Source organism: Geotrypetes seraphini, chromosome 18, assembly GCF_902459505.1.
Source record: "Geotrypetes seraphini chromosome 18, aGeoSer1.1, whole genome shotgun sequence".
Taxonomy (NCBI): domain Eukaryota; kingdom Metazoa; phylum Chordata; class Amphibia; order Gymnophiona; family Dermophiidae; genus Geotrypetes; species Geotrypetes seraphini.
Genome location: NC_047101.1, coordinates 40,897,660 through 40,915,607, shown reverse-complemented (window position 1 = coordinate 40,915,607; position 17,948 = coordinate 40,897,660). Strand labels below are relative to the sequence as shown.

General features: G+C 46.2%; 1 protein-coding gene across 7 annotated transcripts in view; it reads left to right on the top strand.

Moving 5' to 3' along the window:
• ARAP3 (ArfGAP with RhoGAP domain, ankyrin repeat and PH domain 3) overlaps window positions 1–17,948 on the top strand; it is a 293,655-nt gene that overhangs the window by 165,863 nt on the left and 109,844 nt on the right. For all 7 annotated transcript variants that reach the window (XM_033926806.1, XM_033926807.1, XM_033926811.1 and 4 more), the window contains one exon: window positions 13,507–13,670. In XM_033926806.1, coding sequence (XP_033782697.1) covers window positions 13,507–13,670 — 164 coding nt within the window. The remainder of the gene's footprint in view (window positions 1–13,506; window positions 13,671–17,948) is intronic.

The following is a 17,948-nucleotide window of genomic DNA, read 5'->3' as shown; positions in this document are numbered from 1 at the left end:
ACCGCATAGAACTTAAAGGTATTGCGGTATATAAACTGTTATTATTATTATTTATTATTATTATCTCAGCTGGGGTAGGAATGAATAAGCAAGTCCTGCCACAGTAAATACAGCCAGTGGCAAACCTTGTTCATGCGATTAGCTAGTTAATCGGTTCTTCCATTAAAGACTCAGAAGAAGATCCAAGCTTTCACCTGCTTCCTGAAGCAGAGATAGTATTGTATTGAGTGAAGCCTTTCGGGGGAGTGCATTCCTGAGTATGGGGACTATTCTGGACAAAGCTCATTGATGGGTGTCATATCTTAGAATCTCCTTTGGAAGCGGTGTAGTTAGGGATACTACTTGAAAGGACCTTAGCAACCTTGGAGGCATGTAGAAAGAGATGCTTTTCTTTAAATAATAATAATACTAATAATAATTTTATTCTTATACTAGTCTTTAAGCCCGTTACATTAACGGATGCTAGAATAGATGTGTCTGTCTGTCTGTGTTTCTTTATCTTTCTCTCCTTGGCTGCTGTCTGTGTCCTTATGTCTTCCCCCCCCCCCCACCAAGCAAAGCTGTCTGCCCCCAGCACACACCTCCCCCCAAAGCATCCCCCTTTCCCTCTCCCTAACTGTCTCTCCATGGCCCTCTTCTGTCTTCCCCCCCCCCAGAGCAAAGCTGTTTGCCCCAAGCACACCCCTTCCCCTAAAGCAGCCCCCTTTCCCTCTCCCTATCTCTCCATGGCCCCTTCTGTCTCCCCCCAGCACACCCATCCCCCCAAAGCAGTCCCCTTTCCCTCTCCCCCTGGCCCCCTGTATTAATCTCCTTCTTACCCTCCCTCCATCCCGGCGTCTTCTGGCCTGCTCCTCTTCAAAGCAGCCTGCGATCGTGGTGGCCAGCTTTAGCGAACCTTGCAGGCCGCTCTCCAACTCGGTAGCATGTTCCCTCTGACGTGATCCCATCAGAGGGAATGTGCTACTGAGGTTGGAGAGCGGCCTGCGAGGTTCTTTAAAGCTGGCCACGATCGCAGGCTGCTCTGAAGAGGAGGATCAGCTGTGGCAGCGGTAGCGGTGAGCGAGGGCAGGAGGTGTGTTCCCTGCTGAGGACGCGGGCAGGGAGAGAGCTTGCCTGCGCTTCCTTGCAGCAGCCGTTGGTGAGTGAGGGTGGGAGGAGGGGAGTGGCCAGAATATTCCCTGCCGCCGGGTTCTAAAATGGAACACGGCCACGGATCACACACCACAGTGGCAGGGATCACGCTGTTTTAACAGCGCATGCGCCGGTAAGCTTTTATTATATAGGATACTGCCAAAGCCGTAGTAGTTCGAGGCGGTTTACAATAAGAGGAGCTGGACAATCAGCGAAGATAGGTTGTGACATTTCCGCTTCCCGAGACGGTCATGTCAAAGTGAAACCCCGGTCTCAGTCTCTTACTCGAGACCAGACTCTCACTGAGAAGGATCAGGAAGAAGATCCTGAAAGCCTAGCTGCCTATCCTGAGTCTTCTAGCCTAGAGCAGTGCCCTGAGTATAGGTTAACTGCCCGGCCCAGAAAAGCTTCCAGTCACACTAAGGGGTTTAATCAAGCTCCCAGTGATATTCTGCCCTGTAGCCTGAGGGGGAGCCCAAGAACCCACAAGCTAGGCACACGATCACCCAGTGTAGGGCGTGGCCCTAAGCCTGTTAAGCAGCTCTCCAGAGCATTAAAGGAGGCTGCCCAAGAGAGTCTGGGAGAGAGAGTTCTCCGGGCCAGGAGAAGGCCAGACCTCACTCCAGAGCCAATGGAGTGTGAGGCTCCAATGCCTCAGGAACCAGCAGAGCAGCGGGATACACCAGAAAGCATGGACCTGGATGAAGGGTGTATGCTGGAGACCGTTATGGAAGAAGCCATGGATGTGGGCTTGGCAACTTTCCACTAAACACTACAGGTACAAGGCTGTACAGGAATAATAGTGGAGAGGAGTTTTTGGCAGAACTGTTTTGATGGTTTGTGCTGTAAAAACAAGCTTAGAGCAGTGCTGCACCAGCTTGATTGGATTGCTACATTGCAGCTGTGCAGGAGCTCAAGAGAAGCCCAAAGGACTGTGAGCTAATCAGGGCTGGAAATTTAGGAGCCTGCAGTAAGGCTTCAGTTTTTGTCTTTTGTTTTTGGCTTAAAGTTTACTTTATATGCAAGACTGTAAATACCTGGTGAAGAAACTGGACTGTGTTGGTTAGTAAGCCCAGGACTCCAGCTCAAGGCTGGATAAGTGCTTAAGAGACTAATTGTGCAGTGTTTTTCAGAGACTGTGTGATCAGGTAGAGCAAGCACTAAAACCTGGACTGGAAGTATAACTGATAGCAAGCTTGCTGTGCTTTCACTGGACTGGGGTGAAAGTTAAAAGTCTTTTTGTTTTCTGTTTTCTTTCTTTTTGCCCTTGTTGGGGAAGAAAGGAAACTTGGACTATAATAATAGCTGATATGATTTATGTGGCAAGTGACTAATTAAACTTCTCACATTATTTTGTTCAACTTGACTCACGGTGCTTTATTTTTAGCAAAGCCCAAGATAGTGAGACACCAGTGAGGTCTCCCCCTTTGGGAGCCACGTCAGGAGTGTGCTACCCTCTACCGGAGGTCTTCGTAACCTGACCAAGACCCCGGCAGGTGACAAGGTACAAAGTAAAGTTATAAAGTACATGTAAGCTGGTGCAGGGATAAGAAGGGCTGGAACAGACAGCGAACAATCAGCGAGAATAGACGCACTGTACAGTCATCAATACATGTAGGCAGAGAACAGGGCGGGAGTGAGAGATCGTGTAAAAATCAGATGAAGTAAAGCAACAGGGCAATAGGAGCATTTAGGTTACAAATCGGTCAAACAAGTTTGTTGTTACTAGTTTTCTAAAACTTAGATAGGAGGAAGAGTGTGTGAAGTTGCTCAGCCAGTTGTTTATTTGGCCTGCTTGGAAAGCAAGTGTTCTGTCGAGGTATCTTTTGTATCGACAGGCCTTTATTGTTGGATGGGTGAACATGTGGACTCTGCGAGTGGGCCTGGGAGGCAGGGCCGGATGTAGATGAAAAGAGGCCCTTTCACCTCCCATTTTTAAGTCTGTAAATTACATGAGAGATAATAAAATACATCATTACTGTGATATAGATCAATATGTTGTTATTGGTACTAACCTTTAGAAAAAATGTGACACGGATCTTGAGGCCCTAGGCTGAAGCCTAGTTAGCCTATAGGAAAATCCGGCCCTGCTGTCTAAGTTGAAATGAGCAACCAGGTATGTGGGGGCTGAGCCAAGTATAGATTTGAAACAAACACAGGCAAATTTGAACAAGACATGCCTCAAGGAGCAGCCAATGAAGTTTTTGGTAATAGGGGGTTATGCGGTCCCATTTTTTTATGCCAAAAATCAGTTGGATTGCTGAGTTTTGGATAATTCGGAGTCTTTGAATGGTTTTCTTGAAAGACCCCAGATAAATGATGTTGCAGTAGTCTAGTATGCTTAGTATGGAGGTTTGCACCAGTAAATGGAATGAAGTTGCATCAAAGTACTTTCTGATGGTTCTTAGTTTCCTTAATGTTGAGAAGCCTTTTTTAAATATGCACTTACACTTTCTTTCTAGATATAGAACATAAGAGCTGCCGTATTGGGATATAATGCAGGTCCATCAAGCCCAGTATCTTGCTTATGCTATGAATAAGCAGTGGATTTCCCCATATCCATTTTAATAATGACTTAAAGACTCCTCTTTCAGGAAGTTATCCAAACCTTTTTTTTAAACCCTGCCACGCTAACTGCTTTCGCCACATTCTGTGGCAGTGAATTCCAGAGTTTAAATACATGTTGAGAAGAAAATTTTCTCTGGTTTCTTTTAAACCTACTACTTAGTAGTTTCATCGCATGACCCCTAGTCCTAGTATTTTTGGAAAGGCTAAACAAGCAACACATCCACCCGCTCCATTCCACTCAGTATTTTAATATCTCCCCTGAGACGTTTCTTCTCCAGGCTAAAGAGCCATTTGAGCTTTTCCTCATAGGGAAGTTATCCCATCCCTTTTATCATTTTTGTTGCCCTTCTCGAAACCTTTTTTTAAAATTCTTGCTATATCTTTTTTGAGATGTGGTGATCAGAATCACATACAGTATTCGAGGTGTGGCCACACCGTACAGTGATACTAGGGCATTATAGCATTTTTATCTTTTTGTTTTCCATTCATTTTCTGTTAATTCCTAACATTCCTCTTGCAAATTTTCACAATCCTCTTGCGATTTAACAACTTTGAACAACTTAGTTTTGTTGCTGTGATCTGAATGTGCCAGCTTTTGGAATAGGTAAGAATCTCTGGTATCTCTGTATTTTGCACAGTGCAGGATGAAATGCATTTCTGTATTTTTCCCTGGTGCTATACTGTAAGCAGAGCCCAGTTTTTTGGAGTTTTGGTCTGTCCATTTCTAATTTTTGGTTATGTGACTACGGTGAAGAAATAAAAAGAAATTAGGCGGCTACAAGATTGTGTGCAGAACACATTGATTAAAATGATTTTTTAATTCTAAAAAGTTTGATCACGTCACCCCCCCCCCCCCCCTATTAATCAAAGCCCACTGGTTACCAGTAGAGCATAGAATTACTTATAAAACTTAATACTAACATTCAAAACTCGTTCCAGGAACCAGCCAGAATTTATCAATAAGCTTCTCATTCTTTATTCTCCACTCAAATCCCTTCACTCAGTTACACAAAGGGCTTTTCTATCAAACTGCGCTAGCAGTCTGTAGCGCAGTGAGCCGCGCTGAATGGTTCGCACTGCTGCTCATACAGTTCCTAGGAGCGTCGGGAGCAGCGCAGCTCTCTGCGCCAGAAACTGCTATCGTAATTTGATAGAAGAGGCCCATAATCTCCTCACTATTCCATCTTTAAAATATATTAATACCATGCGTTCCAATATCTTCTCCGTTACCGCACCCTCCCTCTGGAATGCCATACCGAATTATCTATGAGAAGAAACAACCCTAAATCAACTCAAATCAAAACTGCAAACATTTCTGTTTACCGACGCCTTTGGACTATAATTGTCCTTATAAGAACAATGCGAATTTAGACTCCTATGTACGCTCATCTTCTTAGACACTCCTGTTATCCTTTTCTTCTCCTCTCTTCTCTCTTTCATTTTTCTTTCCTTTTTCTTTACTGCTCTCTCTCATCTTTATCTTATATATCCCTTACATACATTTTTAATAATTGGAGCCTTTGCTCCTATACAGTTAAACATAGATTTATATATTTTATATACAGAAAGCTTTATTTTGTTTCTATGTACTTTAAATGATTCTTGTATCCTTTAAAATACTTAATAAAAATTATTGAACTGGAAGAACAATGCGAATCTTCCCAACCATGTTTTTCCCTTCCCTTTCATCAGCGTTCGTCTTGTCTTACCTGCTTGTTGTATCAACACTGCCTAGTGATGTGCCTACTTACTAATTTTGATATTTTGTTTTAATTTTAAATGTATTTAAGAACATAAACAGTGCCTCTGCTGGGTCAGACCAGAGGTCCATCATTATTAAGTTTCAAGTTTTATTAGGATTTTATATACCGCCTATCAAGGTTATCTAAGCGGTTTTTACAATCAGGTACTCAAGCATTTTCCCTCTCTGTCCCGGTGGGCTCACAATCTATCTAACGTACCTGGGGCTATGGAGGATTAAGTGACTTGCCCAGGATCATAAGTAGCAGCACGTGGTTTGAACCCACAACCCCAGGGTGCTGAGGCTGTAGATCCAACCACTGCACCACACACTCCTCATCATGCCCAGCAGTCCGCTCACGCGGCGGCCTATCAGGTCCAGGACCTGTATAGTAATCCTCTATCTATACCCTTCTATCCCCTTTTCCTTCAGGAAATCATCCAATCCCTTCTTGAATCCCAAAACCGTATTCTGTCCTATCACGCCCTCTGAAAGCGCATTACAGGTGTCCACCACCCGTTGGGTGAAGAAGAATTTCCTGGCATTGGTTCTGAATCTGTCCCCTCTTAACTTTTCTGAATGCCCTCTCGTTCTTGTAGTTTTTGAAAGTTTGACAAATCTGACCCTCTATGCCCTTCATGATCTTGTAAGTCTCTATCATGTCCCCTCTAAGTCTTCGCTTCTCCAGGGAAAAGAGCCCCAATTTCTCTAATCTTTCAGCATATGAAAGGTTTTCCATACCTTTTATCAATCGTATCATTCTTTTCTGAACCTTCTCGAGTATTGCCATATCCTTCTTAAGGTATGGCGACCAATATTGGACGCAGTACTCCAGATGCGGGCGCACCATCGCCCGATACAACGGCAGGATAACTTCCTTCGTTCTGGTTGTGATACCTTTCTTGATAATACCTAGCATTCTATTCGCCTTCTTAGAGGCCGCCGCACACTGTGCCGACGGCTTCATTCTCTTGTCCACTATTACCCCCAAGTCCTTTTCTAGGGTACTTTCACCCATTACCAGCCTTCCCATCATATAGCTGTACTTCGGGTTTCTGTTTCCTACATGCAAGATTTTACATTTCTCTACATTAAACTTCATCTGCCATCTCATTGCCCACTCTTCCAATTTGTACACTTCCCCCTCCCAATTCGCGGCTTTAGGACTCACGGTTTTGATTATTTGCGATTTCCTAAAACCGGAATCACGAGTGCTATGTTTGACTATTCAAGTGCTTATAATGGCAAAAGTAGCATTATATTACCTTTCCGGCAACTAGGTATTTGAGCTCCAGCACTACTGGTGAGAAGCTTAGCATTGTTAGCGCTGCAGTTCCTTATTACTTCCATGTCACTATATCTGGAGGAACATAAGAACATAAGAAGTTGCCTCCACTGGGTCAGACCAGAGGTCCATCCCGCCCAGCGGTCCGCTCCCGCGGCGGCCCATCAGGTCTGTGACCTGTGAAGTGGTTTCTGACCACTTCTATAACCTACCTCTAGTTCTATCTGTACCCCTCAATCCCCTTATCCTCCAGGAACCTATCCAAACCTTCCTTGAACCCCTGTATAGTGCTCTGGCCTATCACATCCTCTGGAAGTGCGTTCCATGTGTCCACCACCCTCTGGGTAAAAAAGAACTTCCTAGCATTTATTTTAAACCTGTCCCCTTTCAATTTCTCCGAGTAACCCCTAGTGGTTGTGGGTCCCCACAGTTTGAAGAATCTGTCCTTATTCACTTTCTCTATGCCCTTTAGGATTTTGAAGGTTTCTATCATGTCCCCTCTAAGTCTCCTCTTTTCTTGCAGAGCTTATTCGTAATGCTATACGTGAGCGCCATCTGCTGTTCAATGCAAGAAAACAAGCTTTCTGCAAAATATTCATACAGCCAGCAGGTTTTTTTTATACTAAAACCACTAGAAAGGAAATTTTATATACCAGGTGTTAACGTTTATGTACCCATTGTGCTCTTAAATATTTAGAATACTACCATATACGAGTGTGAAGGTGTGCACTTCCATGTTTATGTACCATTATGCTGCCTTCTTTTTATTAACATTTAAGATCTAATTCCAAACTAGATTATAGCAAAAGAGATTTTTTTTTTTTTTTTTTTAATGTACGCACAGTGAAAGGGGCCTGAGTGTAAGAGCCAGGGACACTTCCCAGAACCGTGAAGTTTTACGTACACAAAGTGCATTCGGATTGTTTAGCTGTTCCACGTATCTTCTACCCTAGGACTAGCTGGGACCCCTGAGGAAGACATATTGTCGAAAAATGGACCGTTTTGGGTCTAAAGCTCTCAACGGACTAGGTCCTTATGGTTTTTATGTGGATTGCTATGTTGATTTTTTAAAAAAACCTCTTCCACCTCGATATGGCCCGTGAGATATTTGAACGTCTCGATCATGTCACCCCTCTCTCTGCGATCCTCGAGTGAGTATAGCTGCAATTTATCCAGCCGTTCCTCATACGGAAGATCCCCGAGACCTGAGACCATCTGGGTGGCCATTCGCTGAACCGACTCAACTCTCAGCACATCTTTGCAGTAATGTGGCCTCCACAGTATTCCAGATGGGGTCTCACCATGGATCTGTACAATGGCACTGTTTCCTTTTCCCTTGACTTAGAGGCCTATGGATTTGATGAGAACATACTAGCAGTGGCGTACCAAGGGAGGGGCGGGGGTGCAGACCGCCCCAGGTGCCAACCCTAGGAGGGGTGCACAGCTAGGGACCTCCCGCGCTGCTCTAAACAGCACCTGCACCTCAGCGCGGCTGCTGTACTTATTCCAAAGCAGAGTCGGCAGCCACACTGAAGTGCAGGAAGGTCCCATGACGACTGCTTCTGCTGCCTCTGCCTCCGGAAGACGTAAGTGACGTTGGAAGGGGTGGACCGGCAGCTGCAGTCACTGCGGGACCTTGCCGCAACTCCCTGCGGCTGCCGACCCACCCCCTCCGACGTCACTTACATCTTCCGGAGGCAGAGGCAGCAGAAGCAGTCATTGTGGGACTTTTGCTGGTTTAGAGGGAGAGAGGAGCATAGAAGGGTGGTGGAGGGAGAGATAAGGGGGCAGGGTGGTATGCAAGGGTGGTGGAAAGAGAGAAAGGAGGCAGATGCTCATGGAATTGGTGTGCGGGGAAAGGATACTGGAGGGAATTGGGTTGGAGAGAAAGAAAGGGGGCAGATGCTCATGGAATTGGTGTGCGGGGAAAGGATACTGGAGGGAATTGGGTTGGAGAGAAAGAAAGGGGGCAGATGCTCATAGAATTGGTGTACGGGAAAAGGATACTGGAGGGAATTGGGTTGGAGGGAAAAAAAGGGGGCAGATGCTAATGGAAATGGTGTGCGGGGAAAGGATACTGGAGGGAATTGGGTTGGAGAGAAAGAAAGGGGGCAGATGCTCATGGAATTGGTGTATGGGAAAAGGATACTGGAGGGAATTGGGTTGGAGGGAAAAAAAGGGGGCAGATGCTAATGGAAATGGTGGGCAGGGAAAGGGGAGAGTGAAATGCCAGACCATGGGGGTGTGGGAGAGGGAAGGGAAGAATAGGAGAGATGCCAGACCATTGGGAGAGGGAAGGGAAAAAGATGGATGCCAAACCAATGGGGGTGAAGGGAGAAATGGAAGGGGGGGCATAATGTTTCTGGAAGGGGAATAGGAGAGAGAATGCCATATAGAAGGGGAAGAGAGAGGGTGGACAGTGGATGAGAGGAAGAGAGTGACAAGAACATGAGAAAAGCAGAAACCAGAGAAGATAAGGTAGAAAAAAAAATTATATATATATATATATTTTTTTTTGCTTTAGGGGAGATGCATCGCTGTTTCTGTGGTGTTGCATTGTATGCAGAGTCCAGCTTCTTGGTGCTTCAGTTTAACCTTTGTCTACGTATTTTTATTCTATCTCCCCATTTACAAAACTGTAGAGCGTTTTTTAGCATTGGCATCTGAGCCTTACCACCATGGCTAAAAACCACACTACAGTTTTGTAAAAGGGGGAGGGGTTAGGTTGTGATTCCATACTAGGCGAAGGTGTTTTCTGTGTTCTGTGTGTTCGAAAGACATGGTTTTCTGTTAGGATTGACTGTGTAGGATTGATCTGTACTAGTCTGGCTTGTTTAGTTTTACAATGGGTTTATTGACGTACTGCTCACTGCTGCCTTTTCCTAAGTGCACTCTTGTGTGACGTGTGGCCTTAGGGAATGCCCTCGAAACCTTCAAACAGGCAGGGCAGTCCTCACCCAAACAGAAAACCAGGTGGCCTCGCACTATATCAGCAAACAGGGAGGGACAGGGTCAACCTCGCTATGCAAGGAAGCTTGACACATGTGGGAGTTCTCCAACTCCATTCAATGCACCATCCAGGCAACTTACCTCCTGTGGGAGCAGAACGACCTGGCAGAAAGACTCAGCCACCAGCTGGATCCCGATGAGTGGTGTCTCAACCCAGCGGCGATTAAGAAGATCTTCAGCACCTGGGGCACACCGAGCATCGACCTGTTTGCAACCGAACCGAACTCAAAATACTCGACCTTCTGCGCAAAGAGATCAACCCATCGCCATCTCAGCCCCGACGGTCTGTCTGTGAGTTGGAACACCCTAAGTCCTGCAGAAGATTCTTCAGGACAGAGCAACGGTGATCATGATTGCCCTGATCGGGCTCCTGCAACCATGGTTCCCGTTCTGGCAAGGGATAGCGGTTCACCCACCTCTCCCCGCTCCTCCACCATGACCTGCGTTCCTTAGCCCTGACCGCATGGATGATGAGAGGATGAACCTACCACAAGACGTGGAGCACACTCTTATGGCAGCCAGAAGACCTTCAACCAGAAAACGCTATGGGTTGAAAGGGAGAAGGTTCCACTACCAGTGCACAGACACGCAGCGAGACCCCTACAACTGCCCCATACCGGACATCCTGCAGTACATATGAATTCTCACATGCAAGTACGATTTGTCACTGTTGATCAGTTGGTTTCTCACTGTTCATTGATTGTCATTGACCAATTTCACTGTTCTGTGAGTTAAGTAGGTCTTCCAGCAATCCTGTCTAGTCTGAAGGTGGAATAGGCAAGTATGAATTCTCATATGCAAGTACGAATTGTCACTATTGACCAGTTATGAATTGTCACCGTTGACCAGTTGGTTTTCTCACTGTTCATTCATTGTCATTGACCAGTTTTCGCCGTTCTGTGAGTTAAGTAGGTCTTCCAGCACTCCTGTCTAGTCTGAATGTGGAATAGGCAAGTATGAATTCTCATATGCAAGTACGAATTGTCACTTTGGACCAGTTGGTTTCTCACTGTTCATTGATTGTCATTGACCAGTTCACTGTTCTGTGAGTATTATTGCTCAGTTAACACAGCACTTTATCTAAAACCTTGTTTCCACAACCTTACCTGCTTTGCCTGATTACCCTGCCCGGCTCGGCCTCCACAGCCAGGCGAGGGATGCACAAAGCGCTAAGGCGCAGGTCCAGTCGGTACATCCCTCGGCTAGGGAGTCACCCATATGTGGCTGACTCATCCTGCTTGTCCTAGGAGAAAGTGTAGTTACTTACCTGTAACGTAGGTTCTCCGTGGACAGCAGGATAGTCAGCCACACAACCCACCCGCCTCCCCATACGGCCGACCCGGCCACAGCTAGGAACATCCTGGGGATTAGGGGGAAGCAGGGGGAAAATGGGTAGGGCTCGGGCATGCCCAGTGGGGCCCGGGCACTGCACATGCTCAGAGAAAAAAAAAAAATCTCTCTGAGCTATTGGAGAGCTTATCCGCAAATTGGGAGGTGTCGGGTGGTGGTTAATGGAAGTCGCTCGAAGGAAGGAAAGGTGACTAGTGGAGTCCCTCAGGGTTCGGTGCTGGGGCCAATCCTGTTCAATATGTATGTAAGTGACATTGCTGAAGGGTTAGAAGGAAAAGTGTGCCTTTTTGCAGATGATACCAAGATTTGTAACAGAGTAGACACCGAAGAGGGAGTGGAAAATATGAAAAAGGATCTGCAAAAGTTAGAGGAATGGTCTAATGCCTGGCAACTAAAATTCAATGCAAAGAAATGCAGAGTAATGCATTTGGGGATTAATAATAGGAAGGAACCGTATATGCTGGGAGGAGAGAAGCTGATATGCACGGACGGGGAGAGGGACCTTGGGGTGATAGTGTCCGAAGATCTAAAGGCGAAAAAAACCAGTGTGACAAGGCAGTGGCTGCTGCCAGAAGGATTCTGGGCTGTATAAAGAGAGGCGTAGTCAGTAGAAGAAAGAAGGTGTTGATGCCCCTGTACAGGTCATTGGTGAGGCCCCACTTGGAGTATTGTGTTCAGTTTTGGAGACCGTATCTGGCGAAAGACGTAAGAAGACTTGAGGCGGTCCAGAGGAGGGCGACGAAAATGATAGGAGGCTTGCACCAGAAGACATATGAGGAGAGACTGGAAGCCCTGAATATGTATACCCTAGAGGAAAGGAGAGACAGGGGAGATATGATTCAGACGTTCAAATACTTAAAGGGTATTAACGTAGAACAAAATCTTTTCCAGAGAAAGGAAAATGGTAAAACCAGAGGACATAATTTGAGGTTGAGGGGTGGTAGATTCAGGGGCAATGTTAGGAAATTCTACTTTACGGAGAGGGTGGTGGATGCCTGGAATGCGCTCCCGAGAGAGGTGGTGGAGAGTAAAACTGTGACTGAGTTCAAAGAAGCGTGGGATGAACACAGAAGATTTAGAATCAGAAAATAATATTAAAGATTGAACTAGGCCAGTTACTGGGCAGACTTGTACGGTCTGTGTCTGTGTATGGCCGTTTGGAGGAGGATGGGCAGGGGAGGGCTTCAATGGCTGGGAGGGTGTAGATGGGCTGGAGTAAGTCTTAACAGAGATTTCGGCAGTTGGAACCCAAGCACAGTACCGGGTAAAGCTTTGGATTCTCGCCCAGAAATAGCTAAGAAGAAAAAAAAAAAAAATTTTAAATTGAATCAGGTTGGGCAGACTGGATGGACCATTCGGGTCTTTATCTGCCGTCATCTACTATGTTACTATGATTGTTACTAAAAATCATGTTTTTCATACAGATCCCCCCCCCCCCCCATCTGTATGAAAAACATGATTTTTGGTAACAATCCACACGTCACACAAGAGTGTGTCAAAAAATGATGGGCCCCGGGTGTCACATAGGCTAGGTACGCCACTGCATAGTAGGCCCAATATTCAGACTGTGGGAGTTAGCTGGGTTGATTCCCACGGTTGGAGCCGAGTCTGATGTTCAATGCCGTTTCTGGTTTCAGTAATGCCATTTCTTGTGACTGGCATTACTGAAACCACTGGCCCCAGGCTTGCTAAGTTTATAGCGCCCAAAGATAGACCAGCTATTTAAGCAGACCAGTTTGGCCTTCAAACTTAGCCAGCTAGGCCCGGATTCTCTAACCAGCCTGGTAGGCACCCAAGCTCAGTGAAAACACACCATTTAAATGGCATTTTTAACTGAGTTTCAAGGTGCCTACTGCCGCCAAAAAAGATCAGTACCGGAATCGCACCTCCGTAGGCGCTTTAAGCGGCCTAACACCTCTGTGGGCATGGCAAATGTCGGAAATGGCATTAGGCCGCCTAAAGCGCCTACGTAGGCATGATTCATTTCAAAGGTAGGTGCCGGAAATGTAGACTTGGAAACCTCCAGCCTACATTTCTGGTGCCTACCTTTGCAGGAGGCGCAATTCTGTACCCGGCGCCATCGCGTGATTGACACGCAATCAGCGACTGCTTTTATAGGAGACTGCTGACAACAGTACCGGTTACAGAATCCAAGCCCTGACGCTTTAAATTTTCTGGATAGCCCGCTAAATCGCGAAACATAGCCAGCTGTCCACTAGCTGCTAAATGCTAATAGTCGGCGGCCATCTCGCACTGAATATTAGCACTTAGCATTATTTAAATGGCCAGTAGCCATTTCTGGCCAGTTAAATAGCATTGAATATCGAGCCAGCGGGCTGTATCGTTCTTCCTTTTTTTAAAAAAACTTTGAGGAGTCATTCCAATTCTAATTAATTGTTTTATTTATTTTTAAAATGATTAGGACACTTTACCTCCAAGGAGTGACACATCTGGATTTCCTGATGTGGTGCGCCGATATTAAGGCTGCAGCCGGTGGACGAGGAAACTTTCTACGAGACCAGCAGCTGAGCAGGAATGATATCCCCATCATTGTGGACAGCTGCATAGCCTTCATCACTCAGTATGGTATGCAGGAGAACTTCCATAATAAAGCAGAAGAAGAGCTTGGGTATTTGTGCAGCAGTCAGGGTCGATCTCTCTCTCTCACTCCCCCTTATTCTCTGTATTGGTCTTTACTGCTTGGTTAGTTTTCACAGTTTCTCTTTTACTAATTCACTCAGCAGAGATGTGTCTGTCTCCATCCATAGGTCACTCTTTTTTTTTTTTTGTCTAGAATACTGTTAATCTGGCACACTGTTTTATCACCTGTTTTTTTGACTGCCTCAGCTTTACTCAGCTGGAATATGTTTTTTCTTATCTCTCACCTGATAAACACAAAAGGGTAGTTCAAACTCTACGTTTAGTGGTGCCAGGTAGGACGTCCCCTGCAAGGTAGTACCATAGTTCAGCATCATACCTTATTATTTATGGTGTAACTCCACTGTGGTCCGACTGGGACTCCACAGCACTCCAAGTGGTTACACTGAAAAAGAGCACTAGCGTGTGACCTGGCCTGGAGTGACCCTGCAGGATTGAGCTGACACCAATCAGGAACAAAAATCAAGATCACACAAATGGAGTTTAAATGCAGATTTTCCACTTTTACTCATCAAAACATAAAGGTCAGGATTTCATAATCAAGGATGAGCAGAGTCCTGGTAAAAGCTTCCAACTAGTCAAAATACAAAAAGAAGGAAAAATAAACAGTTCAAAATAAAGTCCAAACTTTCCCCTTCTTTCTCACTCAGTCAATACTGCATTTATAGCTCTCCCCAGAGCCTGCACAGCCTGCTTCCAAGCAGGTAGTCCAATGTACAAAATAAAGCTCTTTGCTCCTAACATAGAAACATAGAAACATAGAAATAGACGGCAGATAAGGGCCCCACGGCCCATCTAGTCTGCCCACCTTAATGTCCCTCCCCTACCTTTGCCCTGTGAATAGATCCCATGTGCCGATCCCATTTGGCCTTAAAATCAGGCACGCTGCTGGCCTCAATCACCTGTAGTGGAAGACTATTCCAGCGATCAACCACTCTTTCAGTGAAAAAGAATTTCCTGGTGTCACCTCGTAGTTTCCCGCCCCTGATTTTCAACGGATGCCCTCTTGTTGTCGTGGGACCCTTGAAAAAGAAGATATCTTCCTCCGCCTCGATGCGGCCCGTAAGATACTTGAACGTCTCGATCATGTCTCCCCTCTCTCTGCGCTCCTCGAGCGAGTATAGCTGTAATTTGTCAAGCCGTTTTTCGTATGGTAGATCCTTGAGTCCCGAGACCATCCGGGTGGCCATTCTTTGCACCGACTCCAGTCTCAGCACATCCTTGCGATAATGCGGCCTCCAGAATTGCACACAGTAGTCCAGGTGGGGCCTCACCATGGATCTTTACAATGGCATAATGACTTCCGCCTTACGACTGACGAAACCCCTTCGTATGCAGCCCATGATTTGTCTTGCCTTGGACGAAGCCTGCTCCACTTGATTGGCAGACTTCATGTACTCACTGACGATTACCCCCAAGTCTCGTTCTGCTACCGTTTTTGCTAGGATCTCGCCATTAAGGGTATAAGACTTGCATGGATTCTGGCTGCCCAGGTGCATAACTTTGCATTTTTTGGCATTGAAGTTGAGTTGCCATGTCCTAGACCATCGCTCCAGTAGGAGTAGGTCGTGCATCATGTTGTCGGGCACTGAATCTTCGTCTGTTGTGCATTTGCCCACTACATTACTCAGTTTGGCGTCATCGGCGAATAATGTTATTTTACCTCGAAGCCCTTCTGCCAAGTCTCTTATAAAGATGTTGAATAGGATTGGGCCCAAGACTGAGCCTTGTGGTACTCCACTAATCACCTCCGTCATTTCGGAGGGGGTGCCGTTCACCACCACCCTTTGGAGCCTACCTCCAAGCCAGCTCCCAACCCATTTCGTCAATGTGTTACCTAATCCTATAGAACTCATCTTGCTCAGTAACCTGCGGTGTGGTACGCTATCGAATGCTTTGCTAAAGTCCAGGTACAAGATGTCCAGGGACTCCCCAATATCCAGCTTCCCCGTTACCCAGTCAAAGAAGCTGATCAGATTGGATTGGCAGGATCTCCCCTTAGTAAATCCATGTTGTCGGGGATCCCGTAGATTCTCCTCATCCAGGATCTTATCTAATTGGTGTTTGATTAGAGTTTCCATTAGTTTGCTCACTATCGATGTTAGACTCACTGGTCTGTAGTTTGCTGTCTCCATCTTTGAGCCTTTCTTGTGGAGTGGAATGACGTTAGCCGTCCTCCAGTCCAACGGGACGCTGCCTGTACTAAGGGAGAGGTTGAAAAGCGCGGACAGTGGCTCCGCCAAGACATCACTCAGCTCCCTAAGCACCCTGGGGTGCAGGTTGTCCGGCCCCATTGCTTTGTTAACCTTGAGCTTTGACAGCTCACCGTAGACACTGCTGGGCGTAAACTCAAAGTTACTAAACGGGTCAACTGAGCCAACCCTTGTCTGTAGCTGAGGGTCGAGCCCTGGCGCTTCTCGGGTGAAGACTGAGCAGAAGTATTCATTTAATAGTTGGGCTTTTTCCGAATCCTTTTCCACATAGTCTCCGTCTGGTTTCCTAAGACGTACAATCCCGCCTGAGTTTTTTCTTCTATCACTGATATACCTGAAGAAGGATTTATCTCCCTTCTGGATGTTCTTTGCTAGAGACTCCTCCATGAGGAATTTAGCCTCCCTGACTGCTGTTTTGACGGCTTTTGATTTGGCCAGGTAGTCTGCTCTAGAGTCCTGCTTCCCTGATTGTTTGTAAGAGATGAATGCTTTTTTCTTCTCCTTGATCATGTCTGAGATCTCCGCAGTAAACCACTGTGGCTTATTGTTCCTTCGCCGTTTACTTACTGATTTTACATAGCGGTTTGTTGCTTCTTGTATGGTGGCTTTCAAAGTCGACCACATGTCTTCCACGTTATTGGTTTCTTCTTGGCTTTGTAGCTCCTGGTGAACGAAGTCTCCCATTTCTTTGAAATTTGTGTCCTTGAATTTGAGGACATTGGTTAGTGTAGTAGATTTAGTGAAACCTTTCCTGATATTGAACCATACCATGTTGTGGTCACTGGAGGCCAATGTGTCGCCCACCGAGACCTCTGTGACACTTTCTCCATTGGTAAGTATCAGGTCCAGTATTGCCTGATCCCTTGTCGGTTCCAACACCAGTTGCCTGAGGCTTGCTCCTTTCATAGAGTTTAATAGCCTCCTGCTGCTGCCGGAAGCAGAGGTAAGTGTAACCCAATCCACATCAGGCATGTTGAAGTCACCTAGCAATACTGTGTCCCCACGCAAGGTGATATTTTCTATATCTTCGATTATTTCCATATCCAGGTCATCCTGTTGTCTTGCGGGTCTGTAAATTACGCCAAGATACAAGCATTTGTCCTTCCCTCTGGCCAAATTAACCCAAAGGGATTCCCCAGTATACTGGACATCTGAGATTCTTGTGACCTTAATGTCATCTTTAGTATATAATGCTACACCCCCTCCCTTCCAACCCTCTCTGTCCCGGCGAAGCAAGTTGTAACCCGGTATGACCATGTCCCACCCGTGGGAGTCTGTGAGCCAGGTTTCGGATATCGCCACCACATCCAGGTCGGCATTCCTTATTTCTGTTTCCAATTCCAGGATCTTGTTTCCTAAACTGTGTGCGTTGATGTACATAGCCCTCCATGTTATATTTTTGTTATGTCTCAGTGGGGATATTCCTGTTTGAGCTATTTGAACACCTTTAGCATTGTTTGTGTTATTTGTGCTTTCCTGAGGCTCAGAACCACAATGTGTACTCCCATATACCCAGAACTACAGTGTGTACTCCCCCTAGACCCGGAATTACAATGTGACCCATAAATATGATGTGACCCTACTCAAAAGTGTGTGCACTCACCCCTGACCCAGAATTTCGGTGTCTACTTTCCTCAGCCTCATAAATGTATTGGCATTTTAGTTCGCCTGGTATGTTGTTTGTGCCTGTACCCTCCCCCGACTTACCTAGTTTAAAGCCCTGTGGAGTAGGCGGGCTAGGCGGTGTCCAAGGACATTCTTCCCTCTTCTGGTTAGGTGTAGCCCGTCGTGTCCCTGTAGTCCTTGCAATGCTTCTCCATGGTGCAGAAACCCGAAGTTCATCTCCTTGCACCATCCTCGTAGCCAGTCGTTCGCCCTTTGTATTCAATCCTCTCTGGCTCTGCCCTTGCCCCTCACTGGGAGAATCGAGGAGAAGACTACCTGCGCATCCATCCTCCTCAGCTTCTCCCCCAGGGCCCTGAAGTCTTCAGGT